Source organism: Lampris incognitus, chromosome 15 (genome assembly GCF_029633865.1).
Source record: "Lampris incognitus isolate fLamInc1 chromosome 15, fLamInc1.hap2, whole genome shotgun sequence".
Classification (NCBI taxonomy): Eukaryota; Metazoa; Chordata; class Actinopteri; order Lampriformes; family Lampridae; genus Lampris; species Lampris incognitus.
In genome coordinates, this window is record NC_079225.1 from 30,241,252 (window position 1) to 30,256,263 (window position 15,012).

At 43.8% G+C, this 15,012-nt stretch overlaps 1 protein-coding gene across 1 annotated transcript in view; it reads right to left on the reverse strand.

Annotated features, from left to right (window-relative positions):
• LOC130125085 (1-phosphatidylinositol 4,5-bisphosphate phosphodiesterase beta-1) overlaps positions 1 to 15,012 on the reverse strand; it is a 191,259-nt gene that overhangs the window by 135,792 nt on the left and 40,455 nt on the right. Inside the window, exon 3 of the mRNA XM_056294534.1 lies at positions 10,762 to 10,830. Coding sequence (XP_056150509.1) covers positions 10,762 to 10,830 — 69 coding nt within the window. The remainder of the gene's footprint in view (positions 1 to 10,761; positions 10,831 to 15,012) is intronic.

The window sequence follows — 15,012 nt, forward strand, 5'->3', positions numbered from 1 at the left end:
GCCATCTCGGCTATTTATGTTTTTCTGTGTGGCACTGTAGCTGTGACCTTGTCCTTTCAGTCTGGATCAATAACTTTGAATAGCTGATGCTTTTGTCACCCGCACGGGAGATTGCACTGATGAGGGAAGTATCCATGGCCACAGCATTTTTCTTTATGCGCTCACCCCCAATCAAATATGCTGCAGAGCAAGGCATCTCACAGACCCATATGTCAGAGACGCCGAGATCGACACACGCTGAACGACAGACTCCTTGCCATTTTATTCAATTTTGTTCCTTGAGGATCGTGACATGGCAAGATTTTCTTCGTGTTCATTTATTATTACTGTAAAAATGTAAGGAAGAGATTATGGTGGTGAGAGTGAAACCTACGACGAGACTAGATTTGAATGATCATTATTAAATATTCCCTAATTGAGATCATTTCTAGGTAATTACAGTGAAATTAAACTATTCAAAATTTTGCTCCATAACTCTATTACTCAGGGGGTTTCTGCACCACCGCTGTAGGGGGGGTACGTTGTAAAAGAAACAAAAATTTTAATTACATTACCATTTCAAATGAACCATTTGACATGAACACCATCCTAAAGCAAGACTAGTGGTTTGCAGATTGCACAAAATCATTACTTTGGCTGTCTGACAATATAAATGCCATGCAGCCACTTGTTTCAAGGAAAGGTGTTTGAAAACTTAAAAAAAAAAGAATTAATCTCTCTCTTAATAGTGCTGTAGTGATTAAAAATATCCAAATAGAAGAGCTATTAAACTGCATCTGACTCTAGATTAGAACCACATCCGGGACTGCATCCTGGCCTGTGACCAGATTAGACAAGATTAACATAATCTCACACTGAATGTATTACGTGTTTATTATCAAAGTTACTCTGTCCAACTGCAACGTAATTACAGTGAGAGATAAAACACAGCGCTCCATGCCAACCTTCGCTTTGAGTTAGAATTTTACAAAGAAACCATATAGTTCATGCAACAGATTTCAGTGAAGTCATGGCAATATACTTTTCATCGTTTTGTTGTGTCCACTGCTAACTTTCTAAATCACGACGTGTGCTAGCACACTGCGTATCTACCCTTCTTTGCTGTGGCCAGAAATGAACAGAGCTTTTCAGATCTTATTAGTGTGGGAGTCAGAGCCTTAGCTGGCCAGACTGAGCTGTGATGATAATGGCCTGCTGGACTCTCTAGATCCTGTTACACTGCTGGAGACATATGAGGACCTCTGTATTTAGCAGCAGCTCTCCCTGATGTAAGCTTAGATTGTAACAGAGCCGATGGCCACTTTCTCTCACCTCAGAGGGAAACTCAGAAGTAACAAAAAGCCAGGAGGCCAAACGGGCAGAGCAAGTTCCGCCAGGAAACTGTCTGCTGATCTATTCAGCCTCAACCACATGTTACAATAAACCCATCACAATAGGCCCTGCTTAGGGGCGGCTGTTCAACTGGAAAAAACAGCTTCTAATGTATATCGATGTTACTGCTGCTGTTGTTATGCTTCATTTATTGCCGCTCAACCACCTCAACCCCCACGTGTCACCTGTTTGTATCTGCTACTTTTATGTATATACAGATACACTGATGAGCCACAACATTATGACCACCTGCCTAATATGCTGTTGGTCCTCCATGTGTCACCAAAACAGCTCTGACCCACTGAAGCATGGACTCTACAAAACCCCTGAAGGTGTCCTGTGGTATCTAGCACCAAAACATTATCAGCAGATCCTTCAAGTCCTGTAAATTGTGAGGTGGAGCCACCGTGAGTTGGACTTGTTAGTCCAGCACATCCCACAGATACTCAGTCGAATTGAAATCTGGAGAATTTGGAGGCCAGGGAAATACCCTGAACACTTCATCATGTTCCTCAAACCATTCCTGAACAATGTGTGCAGTGTGGCACGGCGCATTATCCTGCTGAAAGAGGCCACTGCCATCAGGGAATACCATTGCCATGAATGGGTGTTACTGGTCTGCAACAATGTTTAGACAGGTGGCACATGTCAAATTGGCATCCACATGAATGTCCGTCCAGACCCAGGGTTTCCCAGCAGAACATTGCTCACAGCATCACACTCCCACCACGGCTTGTCGTCTTCCCACATTGCATCCTGGTGCCATCACTTCTCCAGGTAAACGGCGCACACGTACATGACAATCCACATGATCTAAAAGAAACTGCGATTCATTGGACCACGTGACATTCTTCCACTGCTCCAAGGTCCACTTCCAACACTCGCATGTCCATTGTAGATGCTTTCCACAGAGGACGGGGGTCATAATGGGCACCCTGATCAGTGTGCGCCTACGCAGCCCGAAACACAGCAAGTTGCAATACACTTGTATTGTGACACATTCCTCCATCCATCATTCCATCATTAAAACTTTCTCTGACTTGTTCCACAGTAGACCTTCTGTCGGTTTGGACCAGACGAGATAGCCTTCATTACCCTCGTGCATTGATGTGCCTTGGGCGCCCAACACCCTGTCGCTGGTTTGTCCCTCCTCTGACCACTGTTCGTTGGTACTCACCACTGCTGACCAAAAGCACCCCACAAGCCTTGCCGTTTCAGAGATGCTCTGATCCAGTCGTCTGGTCATAACAATTTGGCCCTTGTCAAAGTCGCTCAGGTCTTTACTCCTGCTCATTTCTCCTGCATCCAACATGTTGACAACAAGAACTAATTATTTGCTCACCATCTAATCTACCCAGACCTTGACATGTGCTCTTTTTTGGAGATTATCAATGTTATTCGGTTCACCTGTGAGTGGTCATAAGGTTTGGCTCATCAATGTATATGTATGTAAGGGGGGGTGCAGTTCAGTGCACTAAAACTATTGGCATTGTATACAGCAGATTAATTCTTTGCCAAAGCTCAAAGTCCTATTGCCATTTTAATACAAAATACTATACTTCAAATTGGTGAGTTGTCCTGACTGAAATGTGTTTATGTAGTGGCTGGCCTTCTCGTTCACCTGACAAATGTTAGTTGATTTCCGTTTTATTCACCTTCACAACCTCGTGGCACGAAAACAGTTTACCCATGGCCTGAAAGGTCAAATTATACTGTTAAGTATTCCTTTATGCCATGCATTTAAGTATGGCACAAGGTCTCTTCTAATATGCAAAAAAATGTTCACCTGAACAAGCTTTTTGGACTAGTCATGGCTCTTATTGAGTGTTGTTTCATTAAAGGGAAAATGTATGCCAATTTTTTTTTTTTTACTTGTGAAGAATTTCTTGAAAAGTGGCAACACCTGTGATGGCCTGGCAGCCTGTCCAGGGTGTAGCCCCGCCTGCCGTCCAATGACTGCTGGGATAGGCTCCAGCATCCCGCGACCCTGAGAGCAGGATAAGCGGTTTGAATAATGGATGGATGGATGGATGACAATACCTTAAAGTAACGTGGAACTTTCTGGCATTTTATAAAGAACATAATTTTGAGTCCAAGTTGGAGCAAGTTGATTGGCACTGTAAAGAGACATTATCTCAATCCAGATCTTTTTCACTTCTTTTAGGATAAACAGCAGACTCAGTACTGCGCTAAAATTAAGTTTTTTTTTTTTTAATCAAGGTTCACTATTTACTCCAAGTTGCCAAAACAATTTTTTCCATTTGATGTTTTAATTGCATGAGTGCATGGTTATCGTTGTTTTAGGGTATTGCTTTGTATTAGAAATTTCATGCGTGTTTCTTTCTAGATAACAGTTGGTCTCTCAGTCTAGACAGGTGGCCTTTGTAAACTACCTCCTTTGAAACTGCTCCAGAAATCAATCCCTTCTCCTCTCGGTTGATCTTGATTAACCTGTTTGTGTAACTCTGTGTGAGGGATTGTGTTTTGTGTGTGTGTGTGTGTATGTGTGTGTGAGAGAGAGAGAGAGCACGCAGCTGCTATATGCATGTGTGTGCAACTCCTGTTTGGAAGTACAAGCAAAAAGGTTGGCACATTCATGTGCATGAGCTTCACGTGCGTTAGCAACAACACTCTGCAGCACTGAAGTATGTGAGTCAATTAATTAGTCAATCAGTCAAACGGAGAGTTGCTCCTCGGTAAACCAATCATCGGTCAGTTTGTGTATGTTGTAGGATGGCCAAACAATATGAAGCAGGCCACCAAGCATACTGTTCAGTACAGATCAGATAACCTCACAATACAGAGAGCAAACCATCGCAGAGCAGAGCAGAGCAGCTCAGGCTGGGGTAAGATGAGGGTGAAAGATACACAGAGCAGCTCGTGCTTGGTGTCTTTAAAATGGCCCTTGCTTGGTGTCTTTAAAATATACATAATGGGAGGACTGAGGAGAAAATGAAGTCAGACTACCAGTAGTGCAGTAGAATACCAAATCATTCAAGTTTTTTCCTTTTTCTGAGACATGCCATTCAGTTCAGACTGAGCCAACAACCCCCCCCCCCACACACACACACACACACACACACACACACACACACACACAGTCAGTTTGTGATACGTCACAGACAGATATCTCTCTGGGCTTTAGAAAAGAGGCAAAAAGATGGCATATAATTCTGCCTGTCAGACACCTACTGTAAGCACCCTGATGAGATGGTGATTACGTATTACTTTAGCTAGTTCTGCAGAGAAAGGACGGTTAAAAAGAACTGGCAGAACAGCCCGTCCAGAAAATTAGAGATTAGATGGAGACAGCCTTACGGTTGTCCTTATGGTCTATTGTGCTTGGGAAGGACAGACCGGAGAATAGAGGGGAAAGCTGGAGAAGTTATCGGCACAGAGCCGTGGTGATATTAGTCCTGTGTTCAGTTATACAGATGAGATTGGAGAGATTGGCTTTAGTGGTTTGGCTTGCTCTGAGGAAAGGGGACATGCTGTTCAGGAACAAGCTAATCTTTCTGATTTAATAAAAAGACTATATTGAACCGAGAATTTGGAGCAGTGTGAGCAGTCACAATAGCTGGGGGATTGGTTGATGCCAAACAACAAATATGAAGCATCAAGTACCACTCGATATTTTACTGGTGGCAACCTATACCAGGTGGCGTTGTCACTTTCCTAACTTGGAAAGGTAGCAGACCATTGTGAGAAGTAGGGATGGAACAGCTACCAGTTTTAGTATATACCAGGGTAATATTGCACAAAGGTAAGTAAACCTTTTCAAATTTTAATGATTATTATAAACGTGCTTGTTTTTTGAGATAAAAAGCCGACTGCCCACTGCATCAGCATCAACCAAAATCAGTCACACAGCCACAAATCTCCCTACAAAGAATGTGACCCTGCAGACGCAGTATGTAGTGTGTACTTAGCTGCTGTGACAGTACTTTGGCAATGTTTCTTCTTTCTATGAGGACAAGTCTGAAGTATGGTCATATTTTGGTTACATTAACAGTGCTGAAGGATAATGAAGAGAGGATGAATGCCCTTTGTTCAGAACACGCCGAAAGTTGCAAAAACGGAGGTGGTGGGGTGGGGGGTGTTACACCAAAATCTGCGACCCATCAAGATTATATGACCCTACTCAAAATCTGCTATTTGCCATGATCTAGCGCCTTTTAGAAGATATGTATCTCACAATATGGTGACATGTATCTTCATGTCAAAAAGACATGCATATCAGGGTGTTAGGGTTAATACTCCTGCCTGTGCCCCTGAGCAAGGCAATGGAAAGAAGAACTGGAGTTGGTCCCCAGGTGCTGAAGCTGCCCACTGCTCCTATACAATAGGATGGGTTAAATGCAGAGAACGCATTCATTGTAAGAATACAATTCATTGTAAGAATACAACGTCAAATAAAGTGGCTTTTGGCTTTCATTTATATTATGTTTATTCCGAATATCTTTTGAATAGGAACAAAATCCAGTTTGCTTTACATATGCTTTTTGCTGCCCTAGCCTATGTGCAAAATAAATTCTTTTTAACTTGACGGAAACCATAGTTTGTCTTTCTTTCTGGCTGCGCTGTGGGCTTCCCATTTTCTAAAAGGAGCGCTCTATCACGGTTTTGAAGGTTTAAACCATTTCCCTGTTGGCCTGTGTTAAAGCCCGGCGGGAAGATTAGGCAAAGCTTGTCAACACTGAGGCGATCGCTGAAGTTTTCATCTGTATGACTCTAAACGATGCCCAAAACTCTTTTTTTTTTAACGCTATTCACTGCAAGCGGATGTAAACAATGTAGCGTTCATAACACTGATAAAAAAATGTTTTATAAGGTGATTAATGCATTCGTCGTATTTGTTAGGCCTCAAGGACATACGATGTGTTTTGGTGAGGAACCGAATGTAAATAAAACCATGTTGTTTACAAGGAAAACGTCTTTCCTAATTCACCAGAATATTTATTCCTAGCTCAGAAATGCTTTATCAGACTCCGGGGAGCAGCAGAGACCAACAGAAATAATAAGACAAATATCCAATCTATAAAAACTTTTTAAAAAAAATCCCTCTATCCATATTAAGTCGTAGAGACAAAACAATGTTTGCCTGTATCCAATCGTCAGTTGTCATTGCTGGGACAGGATGAACTCTGGTTATGACTCCAGATTGCCGGGAACGTTTGTGAAGGTTTGCAAGCTAAAAGATGAAGTTTTCCCCAAAGAAAAATGTAAACTGAAAGCCCATGCCTTCCACAGCAGATCAAGGCAGTTGCAGAGTGGTAGTGCCAGCCATGAACAACACAGCCGCAAAACCAACAACAAGCCCGTTAAAACAAATTATGTCAGCCATGCAAAAAAAATCCCAGATTTTTCCCAGACAGATGATACTGGCCGCTGTCACAGGCAACAGCTTGAGTTCTCCATGATAATCGCAAAGCCGTGTGAGATGAAACGGGAAAAAAAATGAGGAGTAACAGCGAATCCTTTGTTGCCTTCTTTACCCGCTTGCTTTGGCTATGTTGCCAGTTCTCCCTGGGTACCAAATGAATGATTATTTGTGCTGTGCTTTGTTTGTCAGACCTGGGGGGGGGGGGAGGGGTGGGGTGGGGGGGTATTTTTGGAGACACCAGTCAAACGAAGGTGGCCTCTTGCGACACTGACAAGCCAACCAATCTAATCAGCCTGAATGATGAGGGGGTGGACACATGCTAATTAGCATCAGCAGACTGAGCACGGTGGAGAGAAAAACATTGTTCTGGTCACGCTTTCACATTTACGCATGCGCGCGCGTGCATGCACGCACACTGTGTGTGGGTGTGTGCGCAGCTGCACCTGTCAGAGTATGTGTATGCAATGTATTCAAAAGTGTGAGAGTGGAATTGTGTGTGTTTGTGTGTGTGTGTGTGTGTGTGTGTGTGTGTGTGTGCCTGCATCATCATATTTGCATGTGCGCTGTAGATAGTAGTTTATATATGTGACTGCACAGCGCCATCAAATGTATTTGAATGTGCCTTAATGTGTGTGTGTGTTTGTGTTGGTGCCGGTTCGCACCGGTGTGCGCTGACAATGAGGAAGTAGGAATCAACTGTGTAGCTGAGGGCTCATGACAGAGTGACATGAGTTCATCAGAGGTCAGACAAGACCCACATACTAAAGCATACTCTGAATCCTAATGGCGCACACAGAGAGATTCAAACACCTTTTCGGACAATATGAGGCCACTTGTTGTCGAAACAAGAGCTTGTAAAAGACAAGCCACACCAGCCTTGCCATCTGGAGTCCATTTTAAGAAAGCGTGTTCAGAATGTAGTGTGTCTGTGTATGAGTCTGACAGACGGTTGGGTGACGATTGGGAGCTCTTCAAGTGCACACATCAAAGCTCTTTCAAGACGAGTGGAGGCTAGCATCTCCACTCGTCTGGATGACTGTGTGTGTCAGTGTCCTGCAATTTACATCAATGAATCAATCAACCAACCAATGAATGAATGGTGAGTGAATGAATGAATAAATGAATGAAGCTTAATATAGTATCTACGTTTTGAAACGAGAACATCAGTAGCATAACAAACATGAAAAGTGGAATAATGTGCATATAAAAAGAGAAATATTAAGTTTCCTTTATTAATCCCCTTGGTAAATTCAGTTACTGCAATTTAACACATCCTAGCTGTGATCTGTGCAGCTAGGAGCAGTGGGCTGCCGCCTTCACGCTGCACCCGGGGACCAACGGGGACCAACTCCAGTTCTTTTCCCATTGCCTTGGTCAGAGCCACAGACAGGAGTATTACCCCTAACATGCATGTTTCTTTGGATGATGGGGGAAACCAGAGCACCCGCAGAAAACCCACCGCAGACACAGGGAGAACATGCAAAACCACACAGAGGATGACCTGGGAGGAAGCTGGACAGTTTGGGGTTTAAACCCAGGACCTTCTTGCTGTGAGGCTACAGTGCTAACCACTGGGCTACCATGTCGCCCAATATCAACAATCAACAGTGCAAAATGAAAATATGGTGTGGGGTGTAGCATTAAATGCAAATAATTAAGTTTAAGGGAGAGACAGTACACAACACACACACACACACACACACACACACCAAAACACAGCTGTTTCAGTTGTTACTCTAACAACAGCTGCCCTCATGACTTGGTGTGTGTGTGTGTGTGTGTGTGTGTGTGTGTGTGTGTGTGTGTGTGTGTGTGTGTGTGTGTGTGTGTGTGTGCATATTCAAATATTCAAATGATCAGTAAGGTAATGATCAGTCTGTAGCATTATTCTCTTCACATCCCCTCTGTAACCCATTACTCATAAATAAATAAATTTGTCAAAACTTCCACAGATGTGGTGGCGGAGCAGGTGTCCAAAGCTAGCGAGTGCATGCGACTGTGACTGGAGGCTATGTGCAATGACCAGTCTGGAAAATTACCTAAAATCTGAATGAAATGTAGGCTACTACTACTTTGGTCAGGGTTGTTCAGCCCATAAACATTCATTAACACCAGTGAGAAATTACTCATATTCTTTAGGGCTGATCAGTTCGAGTTGTTTTGCCAGGTTTGTGACCCCCCCCCCCCACATCTTCCTGATCTTCCTCCCTTTTCCATTTCTGTTTTAGACATGTTTATTAGTGTTGATCGGGAGATATTCATTTATGCTGCCATTTTGGGCTGGGTTCAACCGGAAGTCGAAACTATTATTTCTAAAATGTATGCACCTTATTTCAATGTGCTCGACATCTTTGTTCCAATGGAAAGCTGAAATGTTGGCCCAACATTACCTGCAAAAAAACTTCCAAACCTGAACAAACTTCCAAACCTAAAAAGGGAAACACAATAAAATATGCTGTCCATTTACAGAGAATGCTGTCTGGTATCATCTCTGCTTCTATATCCAGACTTCTTCACTCTCTATCCTTCCTGCATCTGTCTCATCATTTGTTCTCTCCTTTGGTATAATTTACATTAAGCCTCCCCATGCCTCTACTTCTTTCTTTCATTTCCTTACTTTAATCTTTGCAGTCTGTTCATCTTTGTACCCCCCCACTCTCCTTTCTTCCCTCTCTCTCCCCTCTTTGCCTCATCTCATCAACTCCTCAGACGTTGTGTCTCACTGGCGCTCCCATTACAATACCCAGGGTGCATCACTGCTCCACCTCCAAGTAATGGATTTCCAGCACTTGTACCATCTAACATGTCACGTGGTCCCATCCCCTCCCAGGGTAGCCTGATTCTGTAAGCTGTTTAGAAATGCATGAAGCCTCTCCATGCCATTGTACTGACTCCATCATCACTCACTCCCCAGACAGAGCATCGGTGTGTAACCCCCCCCCACTCATCTCTCCTGCTTCACTGAGTCAAACCTACCAGGACCACTGCTGCTGCTGCAACAATAGCTCATCAGCAAAACACTGAACAGATCCTAAACCATGAGGCAAATTTAGTCATTACATGGAAAATATGATAGCAGGGTGGATAAGAATGCCATTTAACGTTGTCAACATCGCTTGGTAAGCAGGAGACTTAAGTGGCTTGAGTGCCACTGGGAGCACTGCATTAGGTTTTTGAATTTCCCCCCAAATTCTTTGATGGCTGCATCGTACCAAATTGGAAAATGTGTGGGCAAATTCTTTTTGGATCATTTAGAATTAACTCATTTTTAATTAGGCATGAACTAGCCATCTGGGTGCTCTCCAATGTCATGTTTTGTGTTTAGCTTTTCACATTTGGCTTCAGGAGATTGTTGAAAACTAAATGATATGAAGATGCAATGTGGACAGCAGGCTTTTTGAAAAATATAATGCACATTCACACAGACACAAACAGTCACACACAGAAATCACTAATGGAACATTGTAATAGGAAACACAATGCACTGGTGCTTATTTGAGTCAAATACTGTAACTGTTTGATCCCTGCAAAAAAAAAAAATCATAAAAAACTGCACCCAATGCTTTAGATCTTGGCAGAGACAAAGAAACTGGGGGCAAATATCCCACACTGTATCTGTCTGAATGCATCTCCAGTGCTTTTCGAGTGTCTGCCCAACAGCCATAGTGCCCAGTGAGCCACCGCATCTTTATGCAGATCTATTCAAATATCCTCCCCCACTAAGCTCTTGGCTAGACGGATGCTGACACTGTCTGATTCATGGTCAGGCCCACTCCCACTCATGACTTCCATTTTTGTCCAGGGAAAAAAAACACTCATAGAGCATATTGTCACCTTAAAAGCCCTCCTCTATCCTTTCTGCCCTTCCCATGCATTGTCTACAGTATTTCGAGAAGCAATGTGGGAACGAGAAAGCATAACTGGTTTCACATCTAAAAATGTGTTTCTATATTTGACCTGAGAAGAGATGCGGTTGTAAGGTGATAAGGGGATAATTGTAAACTTACCTTTGGTGTTTTGGTGCATTTTCCATTTCTGGCATCCTTGATGTGAGCAATATCCAGCAGATCTGTTTCCTGTCAAGAAAAATAAACATAGGGAAGAATAGAAAGTGTCAGTTCAAAGAAGCCAGAGATACTTTGGGGCATAAAGACATGGTTAACCTCTGCAGAACTGAGAAGAAGGAAAGATTTCATCAAAGCTGTGCGTTCCTAAAACTGCCACTTGTGGGTTATGGTATTGTGTTTTGCATTCATGAGATTTGCCCGTGCTTGTGCATGTGTGTTTATGTGCGCGTGCTTTTGTGCGTATTTCAGTGTGTGTGTGTGTGTGTGTGTGTGTGTGTGTGTGTGTGTGTGTGTGTGTGTGTGTGCGTGCGTGCGTGTGTGTGTGTGTGTGTGTGTATGCGTGTGTGTATGCGCACATGTGCTTAGGGACAAACATTAGCCTGGATTCAGGATGTCATGTGGGAGTCATTCAGTGCAGATATATGCATGTGTGTCACAGAGCTTGACGATAGCCCTAGAAAACAGGCGACACTAACGCACAGTAGTTTGGGTTTGAAAGTAGGGCACGAGTACAATTTTCCCATGCACACTTATGACCTGACTTAGTGGACACACGTGCGCACGCACACACACACACACACACACACGCGCGCGCGCACACACACACACACACACACACACACACACACACACACACACACACACACACACACACACACACACACACTCAATGACAAGCCAAATTAGGTTACTGGTACTGGAGAATTGTCCAAACACTAAAATATGCAACGAAAGTCGCATGTGACATGTCAGGAATAAATGCACAGACATGATTCAAGTGCATTTCCCAACTGTATACATCCGAGTCATTTTTACTTGAAAGTTTCTGTTGGGTGGAGCAAGTAATAGATCAGATTTGTACTCGGCGCTGAAGACTGGGAGAACTGTTGGCACTGAACATGTCCTGTGCACTCCCACCACATATACACTCAAACACAGTTTCTGCCACGGAGTAAAAGTCAACTGCCCGGCTGGGCTCAGCTGGTTGAGTGGCAGTCATTACACTGCACGCTAATGAAGCAACTTTCTCACTCCGTCCCCAAATGAGAGGAGAACATCATGAATAACGTTATTATGATTTAACAAGAGACTTAACTCGGACCCTGCGTAACGTAACACCGGTACTCATAATGGAAACCAAACATACTGGCAATCCATTATTTATACAGAGAAGCAAAAGAAGCCATTTCAGAGTGCCCTGTTCCTTCTAGGAGCTCTATCACTTCACCAGCCAAAATTACAGACAAAATTACTTGCCGCAATGGAGCAAAAGCACACAGGGACAGAAATCAAAATAGGAGCACTGAAAATATTGACAGTCCACCGCAAATTGCACAGGGAAATCTTTTCACAACTTACGTCTGCAAACTGCAAATGAGAAAAGGTTTATGAATGAACGGACAAAAATGCACCCATGTCGCTCAATAAATCCTTTGTTAAAAGAAATATTTCTTTTTAGAAAAGAAAGGAAAACAGTGAACAAAAGAGAAAGGGGGGGGGCTCCTGTGAGGATTTATCACAAGAACTCTGCAGTCACAGGCCAACCGATGTCATTTGGCGCTGTGCAGCATGCTAAGTGTGGAGACAAAACCCCCATCCATCACTAAACAGACACCTTGCATGCATCTAGCAATCCATCTGTCCATCCATTCATTCATCTACCTTTTCATCAACCAATGCTATTTCATGCTAATCTGCAAGCCTATTGCCCTTCAGACTGCCAGTAATCCAATTTGCATCATGAACAGGGGGCCAATATTTTCATGCTCACCACATGCCGTTATCGGTCTGAAATATATCTCTCCCCATCTCTCCATCTCTCTGAGAGGGAGACAGGACATGATGTGGAAAATTAACCAGACTGCACTGTGTGTCCACTCAGTGTTATCAGGGGAAGATATGGACCAAAGGGGCTTGAACCAATCTCCAGCTGCAACCCCGCTATCTTGACTATCTCCAGGCCATGAAAGCAGAAGAAAATTGCAACAGTCCCTCCTCCCTTGTCTATAAATCCCCTCTCACGTCAATGTTTTACCAAAAAACAAAAAATAAATAAACGATATACACAGAGGCATTACTGGATATTAACCAATGGATGCAAGAGGCCACAAAACTATTGTGGCCTCTTGTCCAAATGTGATGCCTCTGTCTCCTTATAAGAGCGGAAATTAAACCACTCTGTTCTATGGCCATGGCCCACCGAGCACTTCCTCTTCTGACGGTGGGGGACACATTCTGCAGTGCCTTGCATCAATTAGCCCGTCCCTGTTTGCAGACGGAGGGAGGCTCTGAGTCAAAGGTTAACGCCTCCACTGGGTCTGCAAAAGCCTGCCTTTGAAGTCTCTTTAGAGAGACAAGGCGCTGCACGGGGGCTTGGTGGAGCGGCAGGGCTCCAGGAAGGAGCTCCACGGTGGGGTCCACATCGTGCCCTCTGGCCCTGCTCAGTACCAGAGCTCTGTGCTGAATCTGTGTCATCAGGTGATTATTAACCTATACGACAGACTCATTAATGGTTAAGCAAACTGCCTGTACTGACCAGGAACTGCTCAGACACAGCAGGCGACTAACATCTTACACGTGTCGCCATTACCGCGATGTACAGAGACCCGGGTAAACACGTGCTCCGTTTTGCAAATCATAAAGTGGTGATCAGATGTACAACAAACCACATCGATGGGTTAGCGCAGGTGTATTGACACTGACATGGATTTAACGTTGACAAAATCTGCATAGAATATTAAATTGAGAACTGGATTAACCTTTTATTTTTTTTTAGTCTGATCGGACATTTTTTTTTTCACCTCTCTCATTGATTTCCAAAGGGATCTGATGTTTGTCTTTTCCTATCCCTGTTATTCATCGCTCACGCCATCTATTGCCCTCCCTCCCCCCATCTCTCTCCCAGGGCATTTCGTGCGTGCATCAAAACAGAGAGTGGAGCGGAGTGGAGCCACGGTCTATTAAGATCCATGGCACGTCCAGGAAGCAAGGAAGGCCAGTGGGAGAGAAACTACCGAAATTAATGAACATGCTTAACCTGCACTGGCCTCGGGATCTGTTTGCTGCATCTGTGTTTGTCTGTCTGTGCTGAAGGGCTGTTCTTCGCTCTGCATCCACGACCCCCCCCCCCCACACACACACACACGCACACCGCTTCCCTCTTAAAATTAAACTTGTTCCATCTCTAAGCGGCAGCTACACTCAAGGCAGTGTTTATCGTTACCGAACCGTGAGATTTGTGATGTCCTTCACCCCTCCTTTTTTCTTTCATGATTGTGAGGGAAATTTGCATAACTATCTGACCAAACTGCCGAGAAGAATTTATTGCTGATCTCTGTGTCGTTTTGTTTTCAGACGAGTCCTCTGGTTCACGGGGGGGGGGGGTTCGGATGACTTTTGTTTTATACTTGAGACTACAATAAGAACAAAAATGAACCAACAACAAGACAGCCAGAATATATCATCAGGTTGGCAGGTTTTCCATCCATCCACTATCTAAGCCGCTTATCCGAAGTCGGGTCGCGGGGATGCTGGAGCCTATCCCAGCAGTCATTGGGCGGCAGGCGGGGAGACACCCTGGACAGGCCGCCAGGCCATCGCAGGGTCGGCAGGTTTTAGGACTGGGAAACAGCAGGTACCTTCCAATCCATTATTTGATACATATTCTGATTTTTCAAATATCACAATATAATAAATATAGTGATTCAATGTTACGATTTCATCTGTACTTCATCCCCTCCTATCTACAGTAAAATGTGAAAATTGCTAAAATACAAGATGCAACACAATGCTTTTATTTTAAGCCCAATGTGCTGTAAATGCTTAAAACATGAATGTTTCCCCGAGCAAACATTCAGAGGCAGCACTGCAATGGTAAAATCATCAAAGTTTAGTATTGTGATTTTGCACAGAATTTACCCCCCCCCCCCCATTACCTAGTAGGTCTCAGATCGAACAGCGTAGTTCGTCTCTGGGGTTGTGGGTTTGAGGGTTTCATAGGTGTATCAGCAGGGTAGACTGTATGTGTGTGTGTGTGTGTGTGTGTGTGTGAGGGTTAAGAAGAACGGCAAAGGGGCAGGGAGGGAGTGGAGGATAAGAAAAGTTAGATTAAGGCAGACTGACAGTCACAGGATTGCTAGCTCATTTACTAGTCGCACACTTGACAGCTTCCAGGTTGGCAAGCGGATGTGC